Source organism: Chelonia mydas, chromosome 1 (genome assembly GCF_015237465.2).
Source record: "Chelonia mydas isolate rCheMyd1 chromosome 1, rCheMyd1.pri.v2, whole genome shotgun sequence".
Classification (NCBI taxonomy): domain Eukaryota; kingdom Metazoa; phylum Chordata; order Testudines; family Cheloniidae; genus Chelonia; species Chelonia mydas.
Window position 1 is genome coordinate 231,209,287 of NC_057849.1, and position 16,579 is coordinate 231,225,865.

At 37.0% G+C, this 16,579-nt stretch overlaps 1 protein-coding gene across 17 annotated transcripts in view; it reads right to left on the bottom strand.

The window, feature by feature from the left end:
• SOX5 (SRY-box transcription factor 5) overlaps nucleotides 1-16,579 on the bottom strand; it is a 402,743-nt gene that overhangs the window by 180,056 nt on the left and 206,108 nt on the right. For all 17 annotated transcript variants that reach the window (XM_043538849.1, XM_037915855.2, XM_037915826.2 and 14 more), the window contains exon 4: nucleotides 13,045-13,131. In XM_043538849.1, coding sequence (XP_043394784.1) covers nucleotides 13,045-13,131 — 87 coding nt within the window. The remainder of the gene's footprint in view (nucleotides 1-13,044; nucleotides 13,132-16,579) is intronic.

A 16,579-nucleotide genomic window follows, 5' to 3' on the forward strand; every position in this document is an offset into this window, starting at 1 on the left:
TCTAGCTTCAACTTCCAGCCATTGGATCGTGTTATACCTGTCTCTGCTGGATTGAAGAGCCTGTTATTAAACACTTGTTCCCCATGTAGGTACCAACAAACTGTAATCAAGTCACCCCTTAACCTTCTCTTTATTAAACTAAATAGATTGAGCTCCTTGAATCTGTCACTACAAGGCATGTTTTTTAATCCTTTAATCATTCTCGTGGCTCTTCTTTGAACTCTCTCAACTTTATCAGCATCCTTTTTGAATTGTGGGCACCAGAACTGGACATAGTATTCTCATCTTAAATGGTGGGCCATCTACTGCTTCCTTTGAAAGATGATTTCACAATTGAATACATGTCACCACTATTAGGGATATTTTTGTGATATTTAGCTTAATTTAAATTCACTTATTTTCATCCAGTGCTCCCAGCAACACTCCTTCATTACACTTTAACCAATTCCAAATCTTTTAAGTACTTGCAGACAGTTACGTGTATCTGGGAAAATACATAGGGTCAGGCTTTTGGTACAAAAGTAATGTCACTTGATTGAACTTCCTATTAAAAGTCCATAATAAAAGAGAGAGCTTTATGGGGAAATACTCTCACTATCGATGGGAGCATATTTGCTAACACTATCAAAAGACCCATGGGGGTAGGCTGCAAACTTGAGAGATGCAATGAAACAGAAACTAGAGAACTTTTTTAAAGTTCTGTTAAAACTTGTGAGAAAGAATGGGAGCTTATGGTAATATACTAAGAATGGGGGAGAAAACACTTTTAAGTTACAATTTTCACTTCAAACATCAGAGACAAAGCACTAGTTTAAGTCATGCAATTAGTTAGAAGTGTCTGTTATGACTCCCCCCATTCCCTGGCTGTTTTTCGGGGGGGGGGGGGGGGGGAATGTGCAGCTTTTCTAAGTGATACAAATGAAATAATCCTAAAGGACTATTCTTGCCCAGCGATCTTAGCTACAAAGAAACATTTAATATTTTGTATCACTGAAAAGATTAATGTTATAATTACTGTTTGATTTACATGGAGCTGGTTGAACACTGAAAAAGTGTTTGCAAATATTTTATTCTAAATATTTACTGAGGGGGTGGCTGCGTGGGTGTGTGTGTGGATTTGGCTAGTTCTAAGCTAGGGACAGGCAAGAATAAATGTTTGTCAAATAACTTATTTGAAAAATATAGTGATATTTGTCAAAGACAGTCAACTAATATGACTTTATCAAGTATGAATTTATACTGTGCCTTTCATTTGAGGATCTCTAAGAACTCAGAAAATATTAATAAATCCCACAACAACTCTTAGAAGTAGAGAAGTATTTCACATGTGTAAATTGATAGAAGTCATATGGTTAGTCAATGGCAGAACTGGGAAGAGAACCCAGGAGTTCTGACACCTGGTATTCTAAGCCCAGACCGCGTTGCCTAAGAGAGACTAAACACTCATCACACTGGCACTAATAAGAGACAGTTGCCTAATTTCAGACACATCTAAACTTTTCTGAACGGTCTCTTAATCTTATTAATCCATTCACGAGCAAGAAATCTCTCCCAAAGAGAAATGGACAGCTTTATTCAAGTTGTAGAAGCACAATTAAATTAGAGATGGGTTCAGAGCTTAGGTTTAGACATATTTCACACTGGCCATCTAACCATTGTCAAAGAGCAACACATTTTGGTCACTACCAATATATATTCAACAAAATCAACTTTTTCTGTGCACTATGTATTCATCTCTAGGTACTGCACAGAGTTATAACAACTGTTCATCTACTTTTAAAACAAATAAGAGTTGAATATAATGCTGCCTTTGAAAACCAACCTCATGCTCATCATAATTATTGCTCAGAATGAAAGAACAAGTAGAAATGCTATCTGGTCAAGAATAAGGCCTGATTTACATTGGGGAAATAGCCCTTAAAATTCTAACTGGTTTTAAAATCGATTCTACTACCTCATTTTAAACTTAGCTGGAGTTGTAGTGTAAACCAGACTCCAGATGGCCTGAACTGCTGCTATTAAACCAATCTCAATACCAACTGAAAGTGGTTATGTAAGTGGATGTAACAACTCGAACGCATATTCCCTTCATGTACATGCCTGTTCTGCTGATCATGCAAAACGCATGCAAGCAGAAAAAGTGACACTTTGTCCTATCTGCTACTATCTACTCCTTAAAATGCAATATGAGGAGGTTCCGATATTAACCACCATGCACACAACTGCTGACATTTCACTAAATATGATTTCAGTTTGTAGAGATTTTTTAAATTTACCTCAAAAATATATTTTACTATGTTACCAACTATGCAATGAAAGACACTGTAGAGACAGCTGCAAAGTCGAATTTTTACAAAAAGCTCTCACTATAGCTAACATCAGTGAAGCTGGTAGCAATGTTGGGAACCCTACTGTGGGCAAGTTGTTGCCCCCAGCAGCCACTTCCAGCAGCTTGCCTGTTAAACTTGCTCAGAGCTAGTCCTGTTGATAATTGAGTTTAAAAAGGCTCTGGCTGTTGGAGACTAGTCTATACTATTCATATACTCTTCACATGATTTCAGTGCTTTAAGTCTACACCATGTAGAGTGATTAAAAAATGGAGCAGCCCATTGTGGCAATGTACAAACCGACAATGAGTTAGACTATTTCATACAAGTATTGAAAAGGAAAAGGAAAGTGGCCTAACAACGACTGCCCTTAAAATTACACTGAATTACCATCAAATCCGCAACAAATGTGCATTTCATGTTTAACAAAGCTTTTTAACCACCAGGCCACCTGCCGTTCAGGATCTATTGCTCTAGGTGGGCACACTGTTCTCATTGTTCCGTAGCACTGCAGAGGCACAACGTGGATTTTCCACCATGAACTTTATCAAACAAGCCCACACACACACGCACATATAAGCATCAAAGCAAACCCCAGGACTAGTTGCAGTTACGAGTGAAGACACTTTCCAGACCCCTCTGTTTATTCTCTACTGGCATGAAGGAAGGGACTGGGAACAAAACATATTTGTGGACACAGTCACAATGAGCACTTGACAGCCACAGCCGGCAGCACTAATGGAGGACCAAGTTAATGCTATTCTGTAAGGTTAAATCTATATTTTACCCCAAATTGACATTATCCACAATATTGTTTAGGACTAAAATGATTACACATTCTCAGCTCCGACTCTCAGTCTGAGACTGGTGGTGGCAGTGACATTTTAATGTACATTAAAGTGAGGACACACATAAGACCAAGTAAGAGGAGAACCCCATCATAGTCACGCAAAACAGAAAAAGCAGAAGGTTGACAAATGGTTTTAGACACTCACAGCAGCAAAAATATTTCATTTTTATTTCCTGGAGAGCACAACTCAGAAACTGGGATAACCATGACATTTTTATTTTGTCAGAGAAGCCTTAGATGCTGATGGACATGCGATCAGAACCCCCCCGCCCCCACCACTCCACCAGATACACTCTAAGACAAAAAGGATAGTGGCAAAACATTGCAGTATGGTTTTGTATAATCTCTGTGACACTGTTAAATAACTAGGAACATTATCAATCAGAGGTACAGGGGAAAAAATAGTAGACAGTTAAACTCATCCCCCGAGTCAGTTTACTATCAAAGTAATTACCTAAATAGCTTTTGAATTGTCAGTGTCTGTTTTTCAAAGAAAATCAAAGAAAACAATGTGCTAGTATAAAGCCTGGCAAACATAATTACATTGTATTATGTTCATATCATAAAACAGTTATTGTTTAAAAAAATCAAATCCTGTGTACATGGGGGAAAAAATGGGGGGAAAATCCATTAAATGGGAATAGCCATTTTTTCAAGATGTTCTACATATCTCAAACAGTGCAACATGTTTGGTTTGCTGTGATACAATGTAATAATACTTAGCTCATATAGTTTAGAGCTCATGTTATCTTCAAAGCACTTTAAAACAATAACTAATTAATCCTCTCAAAGCCCCAGGCAGGCAGGAAAGCATTATTATCCCTTTTTAACACTTTCTTAAACATGGGGAAACTGAGGCACAAAGGTTAAGTGACTTCTGTATGGTCACACTTAACTTTATACACTGCAAGTAGTCTCATTGGTCAAAACCAGGCTCCACTGAAGTCAATGGCAAAACTCCCATTTAATTCAACAGGACTAAGATTTCACCCATTGAATTTAATGGGCGTACTCACAGTTTGTTATGTTATGCACTTATGTAAACCTTTGTTAGGTCAGGGCCTAATAATTTGGACACGGTCTAAAGGGAGCTGTGAACACAGACCATACCTACACTATAAAACCAACCAAGTCAGGGAACCAAGTTACAAAACAGTTGTCCCTTACCCTTAACCCTGGCAAAACAGTGGTAAAATAGCGTGGATGGGAACATACTTATACTCCATAACTAGTTAAAATCTTGGTGATGTCCAAGTGTTTTGCTTAGTTATGTGAATTTTTTTTTTTGAAGTGAAGATGGGCCTTTAATTTAGGCACAATGTTTTACAAACTTTAAAATAATAAAAAAAAAAGATATGAGGGGGAAGTTTATCAAATCCCACAGTCCTTGCATGGCCCCAGCTCCCACCAGCATCAATAGGAGTTACTTCCAAGACTGGATATAACTTCAGGATTAGACTTCATTTGAACAGACTTTTTTTCCTTGACATTTTTACTCCACCCCCACCCACATCGCAGACCACTGTATTTTTTTTCTTCAATTTTAACTTTCCCCTGCAGTGTTGGAAACCCAAACACAATGTTATTGTGCTAAGCAAAGGGAACTGGAAAGTGAAATGGATCAGATGCCGAATTTCATTCTCCAAACTGAGTGAAATGCAAAACAAACTAACAGCATAAATTGTGAAGTGTATATTTGATTTTTTGTTCTATCCATTTCAGTAATTTTAGGTGTCACTAGAAACACACAGGGATTTATTTTAAACATATGGGTCCAATTCTGTACTAATTTACTCCCTATGCAAATCCATTGGAGCCAATAGGATTGCACTTGATATAAGTCATCTTCAGATTTGTTGCATTAATTTTATCTTGGTTAGGTTTCCTCTAAAATCATAGTGTTAAAGCCTGGTAGTATTCATTTTAAATGGGAATATTCTCCCCTTGAGCCACACATGGAACTGCCATTGACGTCAACAGCAGTTCTGTATGTGGGGCAATGGGGAGTTTATGTTATGCTCTTTCAGGAAATGTACCCTGATAAACAGACATAACTGGCTGGGGTAAGTATGGAATTTAAACACCTTTTTTCTGTCTTTGACCAGAAATTTTTACATTTATTACCAGTCATTGATTAACCAAATTATTAATGCTATATCACTGTTGTGTGTTTTGTGAGTGTGCGTTTGTACATGCACACAAACCCCCTGTATGCTTCCAACTCAATGCTATGGAAATAGCTACAATGAGTATTTATTGTGAGCTGGCATGATGATTTTCAAGCCAGTAACTCTTTGGGATTGCCAGGACATAAAAATCTGAAAATTGGCATTTTCAACTAAGTATTTAAGCCAACTTCAGTACACAGTGGCCACCATTACTTTACAATGCATGTCTGAAATATACAGCTACCTAGCTTGTTAAATTAATTGACTCCATACGGATATGTGAAATCAGCTTAATAGAAGGAAACTTTCTGATTGATTTGTACTAGCTGAGCCATAGCTTACAATAAGAAAAAAAAAGTTATCTATCTACGGTTTTCTGTAATATATTTTCTTCTGTATTTTAACAAATAAAGCAGGGGTTCTCAAACTGGGGGTCGGAACCCCTCGGGTTGCGAGGTTATTACATGGGGGGTCACGAGCTGTCAACCTCCACTCCAAACCCCACTTTGCCTCCAGCATTTATAATGGTGTTAACTATATTAAAAAGGGGTTTTAATTTATAAGGGGGGAGGGTCACACACAGAGGCTTGCTGTGTGAAAGGGGTCACCAGTAAAAAAGTTTGAGAGCCACTGAAATAAATATGTTCTTTTTGGAATAACAGCCTAGAAGGTGGATACTCATCTTGATTTGAGCATGTGTACTGTCTGAAACGTTTAGCCTTCAAGGAAGATGGCTTGGAATGAACTAAAACATTTGATGAACAATAATATTTAGCTATTGTTACCCTCAAGAATGAATATTCTGTAGGGACAAAGACACAGCCTTCTGCTCTGTAATACATTCTGAAACAGACCAGTCCATTAACTATTCTGCAATGCTAGAAATAAGTCCTCAGTGAATATTCAATATTGGCTGTCATAAAAGTTTTGGTACAGTAGGCTGCAAACAAAGCTTGGTATTTAACCAGGTTAGTTACTTACTGTCAAGGTTACAAAAAGAATAGACAACATTGTATTAGGACCACTTCTCAACAGCTATTCATTGTGCCCCCATCCAGGCAACAAGCTGTAACTATGCTAGCTGGTTCATGTTTTGAATTGTATACAGCAGCAAAAGACAAACTCAGCATAATATAGGTGTGTGTGTGTTTCTGTGTGTGTGTGTATGCATGTGTGTGTATATATATGCTCTTCCTTTTGACAGACTGGTAATTGTAGCTCAGGACATTAATCTTTATCAGCTCGATCCATGAGGTACTTTTAACTCAAAGAGGACATTGGTTTTAGCCTTTTTGTTTGTTCGTTTGTTTGTTTTTAAAGCCAATGCTCTGGATGACGTTTAAATGGAGGAGGTTGGCCTCCACATGGTCAAACAAAATAAAGCCATTGCCATTTGCTATTTAAATTAATTCAATTTTAGACTTTTTCCCCCTCTATTGATAACCACTTTTAAAAAAATAAGAGAGGTATTTGGTTAAGTAGGATTTCATTTTTTATTTATTATGAGTCATAATGCTTATTCAGAGAAAATGCTGAAATAGTCCAGTGCAGCTTGAAAGCAGCACTTTAACTATTTTGTCACAAAGCTCTCGATTTTAATATTTTTAACGGTATTTCCTCCAATCCTATTTGGTGGCCTTCTCCCAAGACTTTGTTCCCATTTCCATTTCTTGGACTAACCTCCACCTGCAGGGACAAATGAGAATAGCTCCCTCCAGCCACAGTGTCCATTTCAGTCTTTCAAGTTCATCTGAAAGCGGCACTGCGGTGGTGTGGCTCGATTGGCACTCTCTGTTTCTTTGCCGGCTGAGAGTATCACATTGTATTCTGATCAACCACTATTTCAGCAGCTGCCAAGTTTGCCTTTAAATTTTAGGTTCCCCAGTGTGCCACTGGGCAAGTTCCCCCCTCCAGCACTTTCGGAACATCAGCAAAGGCCTAAAGCTCACTGTCAGCAAATTGCTACTATTAAAAAAAACAAAGTAAATAAACAGAGAGAAGATGATACCAAGTAGGTTTCAATAAATATTGAATTTATCATACTTAAGAAGCCAACCACCACATATATCTTATCTCCTCTACTTATGATTCTCTCTCTCACTCTCCTTCTCTCTCCTATTCCAAATACAACACTTTCCATAAAAAAGAATACCACAGGTCCACATCTGACAGAAACATGCAAACATTTTTCAAACGATAATTTGCAAATGCAAATTCACACAGCTATGAAGGGAATGCTCAGCTTTCACACATCTCCTGGGGAGCTGTGCTTCATTAGTTAAAGGTTTAAACCCAGTTTTTGCCCAATGAATAATCACCCCCTCCTTCTCCTTTCCCACATCTAAATGTGGAATCCTTTGCTCTCTTGTCTTCAGTTTACAGATTATGAGATCCAACACGTCACTCACTGGATTACTGCTCATAACCTGAGCACTACCCCAAGCTTACTTGTCTTCAACTTGTCCAGTGTTACTTAAATGGAATTATCGGTCACAATCCATATACTGAATCTGCATAGCCCACTTATCTCAAGATTCTGTGTGTCACCTCACAGATTATCCATTTTAATCCATACATTGAATCTACATAACATATGTCTTTAATTCACGGCTCTGATGAGCTATAGTATCACTGAATGGATTATTTCTCTTAATCCATTATTGGCAGTCATAAGACTGTTCACTGAATATACATTCATGCCCCGACTTCACTACACACAAGCAAGATTAAAGTCTTCATCAAACACAGTTTTGTCATATATCAAACACAGTTTAATATAAATACCTGTACTGATATTTCATACAAGATGTAACAGAGCTCTCTGCTTAAAAATAAATGTCTATGTCACATATATATGGGTTTAGTGCATTAAGATTAGGCATGGTGGGTTAATCCTGCTCTCTTTTAAATCTGGAGTTACTCCACTGGAGTTGCCCTGCTTTCAAACGGGTGCAGTTGAGAGCCAGATCTGCCCCAATGATTCTTCATTTTTACAAGAGGTAAAAAGAAGAGTTCACCAGAGTTGTTTGGGGACTATCCCATGCAATAGAGAGGGCTTTTAAAAAAAAATGCAGATTCAGACTTGCCCAGACTTTCAGAGATTCAGGCACAACAGTTCTTAAACAATTAACTTAGCGGTACTTTAATTCTGGGAGTAAGCAAAGTCAGGAAGATTTTAAACAAAAGTCAGTTCAAACTTTTGTCTTGTAATTCCCTATACTGATTCAAAATTAGTTAAGTGGGGGACATATCAAAATGTATTAACTCCTGGCAAATGGGAAATAAATTAGATTAACACAAAAGCCCTATGCATGCTAGGAAAGTTTTTCAAAGTTTTCTCACCATTGCTAATGCCAGTTCAACCCCACTAGTGTTAGCAACACTGGAAAACCTAGTGCAGAAGGCCCACTGAATGCTACCACTATACCTGCTGAAGGAGTCGTGCCAGCTGACGTCCCGCATCTACAATAGGACTTCCAACAATGGTAACACTGGTGGAACTGAAATAGCATTAACAGCAGCAGAGCGTGTTCTGGGTGTGGAGACAGAGGAACACAGCAATTCAGGATTTGCCATATTGTACCAGGCCATTGGTCCATCGGTCCATCCCACATACTGCCTCTGCTCTAGCCAATATTGATGCTATGGAGGAAGACAACCATTCTCACTTACACTGCATGGAAGCTAACGTGCTGTGCTGGACTGGGAGGAAATCAGACTCCTGTAGGTGATCCGTTTTAGCTCTGAAACTCATCCTGCTTCACTGAATCCAATAAAGTATATTACCCATGACTAATCCAACGGGCTTTTCTGAACCCATTTCCAAAACCAGTGGATGTAGAAAGAATTTCTATTTAAACATATCTAATTAATTCAATACATATTTTAAAAGTTTTAAACAACTTAATTGCTTGGTGCTTTGAAAAGAATTAAAGGGCATCTTGTATTGGAATTTCATTTAGTGTACTATGGATTGACTTGCTTTGAGCAGATTCAAAATTGTGTGACTTTCAAAATAAGATCTCCTCGGAAGCCTCCATCCTCAGGCTTGTACTTTTCTTCCACCCACTATTACTATATATCTATACAAACATACACACAATATACAACGGATACACTTGTTTGTCAATTTTTATAGCTACTATTGGTTCTGGAAGTTTCCCACAAATTTAAATGTAGGTGATATCCTTGAAATGTGTATGAAACTGGAATGAACTTTTCAAGAATACACACATACATTCACACCACAAGAATAAAACACTATTTTTCCCTTTTCTTTAATAATTGGACATATATGGATCCTTCCACCTGATGATCTCAAAGTGAAATAAAACTAATTAGGTTTCTGAGCACCCCCTGAAAGACGAGTAAGCATTGCTTCTCCCATTATAAAGATGGGTAAATTGAGAAAGATCTTAAAAGACTTGCTGAAAGTCACAGAACAAGTAAGTGGCAGAGTTGGGATTAGAACTAGGGAATCCTGTTGTAGCTGGTGCTTGCTCTAGCTAATAAACATACTTCCCTACCTTTGGTAAAATATTACCATTTGTTTATTTAAAAGAAATAACAGTAACAGAAAATTAGAATTTAGAAGAATCTTTATCTTCCTCTGATTTTTGCCTCTATCAGAGAATATAATTCAATGTTAATGACATAAACTCAGGCAATAACAATAAGCAACCTCATGCTGAATCTGCAGCACACAACCCTGTAAAACTCCCCTGGATCTAATGAAAAACATAATGAAATTTTGAACATTTAAATGGAAAAAACTATTTGCTATACAAAATAGTTGGGCAAAACATCTTTAAGTCCTGTACACTTTCCAGAATGTCCTAATAAAAAGACACTATTTGAGAATGCGTTTCCAAATATCACTAAAAGAGAAATGTTTTTTTTAAATGTGTGTGTAAGTATATATATATATATATATATATATATATATATATATACACACACACATACACACACGCACACAGAGAAATTAATTTAAAAATTACAATTGAAAAACTGTTAATAACCTCATGTTCACATAGTAGGAAAAAAACATTACTTCTTTCCAGTACAATGCCTGTGTGTGTGTATGTATAAAACAGCTCAACTTGCACACCTTTCATGTTGTCTCACTAAATACAGTTGCAATACCACTGACCTATTGTTTGCTAGTTGCTCATGGCTGGCGGTGGCATGAAAACCACATTCCTGGGCACTAAATAATCAGCCTGCATGACCCCCCAAGAACCTGTAAGTCAAATTCATTTACCTCCAGAGGGCAATGCTCTATTGTATCCTCCTTTCTTTCTAGCCACCTACAAACAATGCACAATAATTGCAACTGTCACGGCAGTCAGTAGGAAAAATAAACCAGCGCCTGTTTTCACAGCTTACTGCCAAACCTGATCCAAACACCTAATAACCATGCCCCCAGCCATAGAACCGCAGTTCCAGTAAAATGCATTGGGTGTGAGGCTTTGAACAAAGCTATGAAACAATAACTCAACTTGTGTTCAAAACATGAAATTTAAAAACAAAAGTTAAAGCAAAGAAAACTCTTTCTCCCCATCCTCCCCCTGCCCCCCCACCCCCGGCAAGACTGAAAGAGCTGTTGAATTTCTTTCGTGTTATCTTATAGTCGCTGCTGCTTTCATGTTTAACTTGTGAAGGGGAAAGAGAGGAAGGGAGAAAAAAGACTGCCCTCCAACAGAACAAGATCATAGGCATTTGGAAGAGATTGCCTTCTTAGTACAGAGCAAGCTTCAGAGTCTTTACTCAGTCCAAAGAGAGTGGAGGATCACAGGGAGTAAATTTTTTTAAAACTCCAGCATCTCAAGGGTTAAAGAAGTTCCAGAGCGCTTGTGATGGCTGCTGCAGCAAGAAAACATCGAAATCTGAAATGAAAGCCACCTACAGACCCTCACCCTAAAACATCTTAAAGATTAATGAATCAGTTTACACACCACATCGTAGGGTTACTTAAATCATATACTTTTTGAATATGTACTAACCACACATAAGCCAAGATATTAGCAATAGCTCTCTCTGGCCAATTGACTCATATGTGAGGAAAGTGTGCTCAAGTGCATTTGCACGTGCAAAGACTGAGTAAGGAATTCAGAATTTGGCCCACTTATAAGAGTAATACCTCAGGCTACTTGGTGCTGAAGTGCTGTGTTTGGCCATCAAGTTATCAAATAAGTGTACCAGATGCGTAATTTATTCTGGACCCATATGAGTTACAGTCCCTAGCTAGGGAAGTTGGGGGGAGCAAATGGCATACTTTCCCTCTTGTGTAAGTCAGTGGACTAGAGCAAGCTAGTGCCGGTGGCTTACTTGTGACAAGCTGAAAGGAACATATGAATAAAATACTAAGTTTTAGTGTAAACCTATGAATTATTCCCTAAGAGACTGCCTTTTAGGATTAAAGTGACAGCTTTTGTTTCAACATTTTACTGAGTGTTACTCTGCACTGAGAAACAGGTCCTTAAAACTGTCTGGAGTAAGTTTTTGGGACCTTGTCTGAATAAGGACTTCGGGGTTTGCCCCAATACAAGTAAAACAAAAGCAGAAAACTAGGTCTATTAAAAATAAGTAGGGCTTAATTCTGATGTCACACCACTTTTACACTGGTGTATTCTGCTGACTTTAATGGAGCTGCTCTGGATTTGCATTGATGTAAGTGGTGCAAGACATGTTCTAGTTCAAACAGGGTTAAGAACATAAGAACGGCCATACTGGGTCCATCTAGCCCAGCATCGTGTCTTCTGACAGCGGCCAATGCCAGGTGCCCCAGAGGGAATGAACAGAACAGGTAATCACCAAGTGATCCATCCCCTGTCGCCCATTCCCAGCTTTTGGCAAACAGAGGCTAGGGACACCATCACTGCTCATCCTGGCTAATAGCCATTGATGTACCTATTCTTCATGAACTCATCTAAATCAATTTGGGGAAGTTCTATGTTATACAGGAGGTCAGATTAGATGATCACAGTAGCCCCATCTGACTTTATCATGTAGGAAGTGGGAGTCTCACACTGATTTCTTTTAGGGGAACATCAGCGTCTTTGGAATTTACATCAAGTTTGACACACTTATTTTGATATATAAAACGGGTAAATATCTTGGCAAAACAGAAGGTACTACTGCTGAATAATGGTCACATTTTGCATTTTCCTTCTACAGCAGGACTTTAAAGGAACATGCTTTAACACACAGATGTTGTGTGCTGTCTCTTAATATCTGAACAAGTTAATTTCAGTACCTAGAGGCATCACCACAAAAACTCTGCCCTTTCATCTATTGCACAATATTATCACAATCTGCACCAACAATAGCAAACATTTCTGATCTCCTTCCGATTTCAGATGTGTAGTTCCTGCTGTATATGGATGCTAAACACTATGTTAATATGCAACTGTGAAAATCTCTGCTGGGTTTTATATGAATCCTATAATAGACTCCCCTTATATTGATAAAAATAGAATTAAAGATGGAACAAAAGCCTTACATAAATGAAAGTGGCTTGTTCATTTAGGACATACCATGGTTTATTAAAAATCACACAGGGAGATTGTACACTGCCAACAAACAAAGAAATGAGAAATAAAACAAAAAACATGAAGAAGTTCCATAAAGCTAATTATATACACACATTTTATTTTTGTTTCACTTTAACTCTGTAGGATCACAGTGACAATGTTACCTTTTATTTCTCCAAAGTTCCCTGATCCCATGGCAAGAAGCTTGTCTTTCCAGTCCTTTGATAGTAGCTTTTCAATACTGGGAGTTTCTGAGTGAAGGGAGAAAAAAAATGTAAGAAAATCAACATGACTGGCTCCACAATAGAACTCATTAAAAGTCTATCTGCTAAAAATAAGGCCAACCCTATTCTGGGCCCCAATTCATAATGACTTCATCAACAAACTGATAAGGGGGGGGGGGGAGAATGTGTTTTGTCACCTGCTGTTTCAAAATCATTAGCTTTTTCCTCTTGCAGAACAAAGCCATAGTAATTCTGTATGACAATGGGTACATATAAACCTGCAATTCATTGTTTTTCAATTTAGTGAACAAGTTCCTGCTTATAATGGATGCTTGTCAATTTCAGGGTGTTAGTCCGCAGTCAAAAAATAATTATGTTGATAAAATGCAGAGTAAAAAAAGGGGCAAAGAATTAGCTCCTAAATCTAAATCTGCTACATGTAATTATGTCCCTCTGTGTGTTTACAATTATATCCACTTTATAATGTGTGTTTAAACATCGTGTGGTGGTAAGTACACCGTGGAAAGATTTTCCAGTAACACACACAAACTCAGACATTGTAAATAATAAATAATAATAATAATAATAATAAAAATAAAAAAGTTTGGTGTGATAAAAAGCTTTACAAAGACTGTAAAATCCAGAAATGGGGAAGTGGGGGGAAGCAATGCCTAGAATGGAAACCCATTATTTTCTCATTTCAGATTTCTATCATTTCCTTTTTATAATAAAATATATTTGTTCAATATTTTCAGGGGAAAATACACTGAGGGTGTGGATGTGGCCGATATTTATGTCTCTAACTCTTGCATTTTGAGCTCTTTTTTATGTGGAATTTTAATGCATAAGTAAATATAAATGCTAATAAAATTCAGAGAACATTAAACTCCGTTCCAAACAATGTAATTGTATATTCTTGTCAGCATTTAGATGGGTACACAATTACAATAGCTTTCAATCCCACGATTAGTACTGCATTCAGTTAGAAAATGGAGTGTACTAAAAGATAAGTGTCCCAGTATGCGCCATCTAAATAACAATACCCACACTTATTATCTGGATCTAAGACATATACTGCTATTCTCCACATTTGTGTTTATGTGTATTTGTATTTGTTCAGGCATTTGTTTACCCCCTACCAGGAGCATAAAAGGAGTACATGTTAACTTATCAAAGGGACCGTCTGGCCTAGGGACCATACAATTATTAGCAACTGGTTAATTTTCCCCATAGTAAAAAGCTTTATGAGGAGCCTTCATTATCTTGTTTGGCTAATTTTGCCAACCTTCTTGAGCCCCTATCTTAAAGCTCTCAGGAATCAGTGTCACAAAAATCTGTGTGCAGTTTTCAATAAAACCATATCAAACGTTTCTTTCTCTCTCAAAATGCCAATAATATAGTATTTTATTCTCTCTTTATAAAGGATTTGTGGAAAATGAAAGTGAACAACCCAAAATCTTTATTTCATAAACTAGCATTATACTCTCTCACACATACCATCCCTAAATGTTCGGTCTCCAGTTTAATATTAAAAAAATATATAATTATAGGAATTCTACTCTTTAAATGGCAGGGTGAATGAAGTTTTATTCTAACTTTTTTGTAATAACAAGAACTACATTAATAAAAGATTTAATTATAAGATCAAAAATTACAATTAGATCACAATGAAATAGCTATGAGAAGCTGCATGTTAACGTTATAACATTAATATTTCCATTCCTGAGTTCATGATAAGAAGATTCCACTGTGCTTTAGACACTTTTACAAATATTTCCAAAGTTTGTACTTTCCCAGTAAACACTTCATGAAGGAAACCATTTTTTAAAACATATCTTGAATAGGTCAAATAAACATTGCTGTTTTCTTTTTTCCTGTGTTTTTCAAAAATTCTTGAGTAGCATATAAACAGGCCAGCGCCAATGCGGTATTTGCAATAGAGGACTGTCAGTCATTAAAAGCTAACAAACCTTTGCAAAGCAGGAATGCAGCAATAGAAATCCATTGTGAACTAACAATAGGCTACAGAACCTCCAGGCACCAAAAGTAGAACGTTTTACTTTTAAGTCTATTGTCAGCAAAGTCCATGACAAAGCTTTTCCCCTGCAGCTAGACAAAATATGCGCTGTAGTGTGCTAGTAAAGAAACAGAAGTCTTCTGTCTAACTTGGAGAGTTAAAGCAACAGTAGCCTGGTTTCTGAAGCCTACAGAACACTCCAGGTTCACTGCAGGCCGCTGTATTAACTACCAAGCAGAGACACAGCTCAGCTACACGGCAGCTTAGTACAATTACCCTCCTTGTAACAAATAGTCCCTCCAAATGAATGGCTCCTTCATGACCATGTTATTGGAAGGTGCTTGATCAGAAATCATAGTTAATTTTCTATGCATAAACCAGGATAGAAGTGGCTGTGATTAAGTTCAATGCTATTTTTTAAGGATTTTTTTTTTTTTTTTTTGGTTTTGTCAATAAAAACCTATTGACTGTAATGAAACAACTCATGTTACAAATTACTGTTCTTGCAACCTGACTCTACTGGTAATTCAGGAAGAGCTGCAACAAACAAGCTAACAATAATGAATTCAATGGACAGCCATGTATCAATGACTGAATTTCTGCTAGAATGGTAAAGATCTCAGTAGGAAATTCATGATTAGGGATGTGAAAGGCCAAATGGCAAACTCCCAATAGTAACAATGCATCTGTTCATTAATGTGTGAATATGAGTAATATGAAAATTTAACACAATTATAATCCCCTCTGCAATGCTGATGGTGCAAAATAGATTCTTGTGATCTAATAAGTGTTTCCCCTGCTGAAATACTGTATGTTAACTATTTAAAATAACACTATATGGATTTTTTGTTTAAGATACATGTAATCATGCTTAATTGATGTACTAAAGTAGTTTGACACCTCTTTTGACTTGAACTGCAATTGTCATGTGAGGCACTTTGACAGAATTTTGCTATTTTTACAGCCTTCAAATATTTTTATTTAAAAAAAGAATACTATGATTTTAGAGACAATAGATGGCCATTCCCCATTCAAAAGGAAGAACTGAAAGTCTGTATCAAATTATAGTTTGATTATATTTTGTTATACAGGAATATCATACGTCTTGTTCATGTATTCTGAGTATTGTTTGTGAAAGGTTTACATACTGTATCTTTAAAGTGATTAGAATTTATGTATTATATCCACTCTATAAAAACAGCTTTGAAACAGATTAATATTAAAAAAACATAATTGTCCTAAAAGCTACAACCATAGAAACTTTCACAAACTAAATAAAAACCTAGAACATTTTGTTGGGAGGCACATATATACTGGGAAAAGAAATAACACAGTAAATTGTTTAGAAAATAGACATACGTTGTGCAATTTAGAAAGTTTACATATTTACATATGGGTACTCGTGCAATGTGTACAACCATAAAGCTAGACTCAGTCTAGTGATCTGAGCACATGACT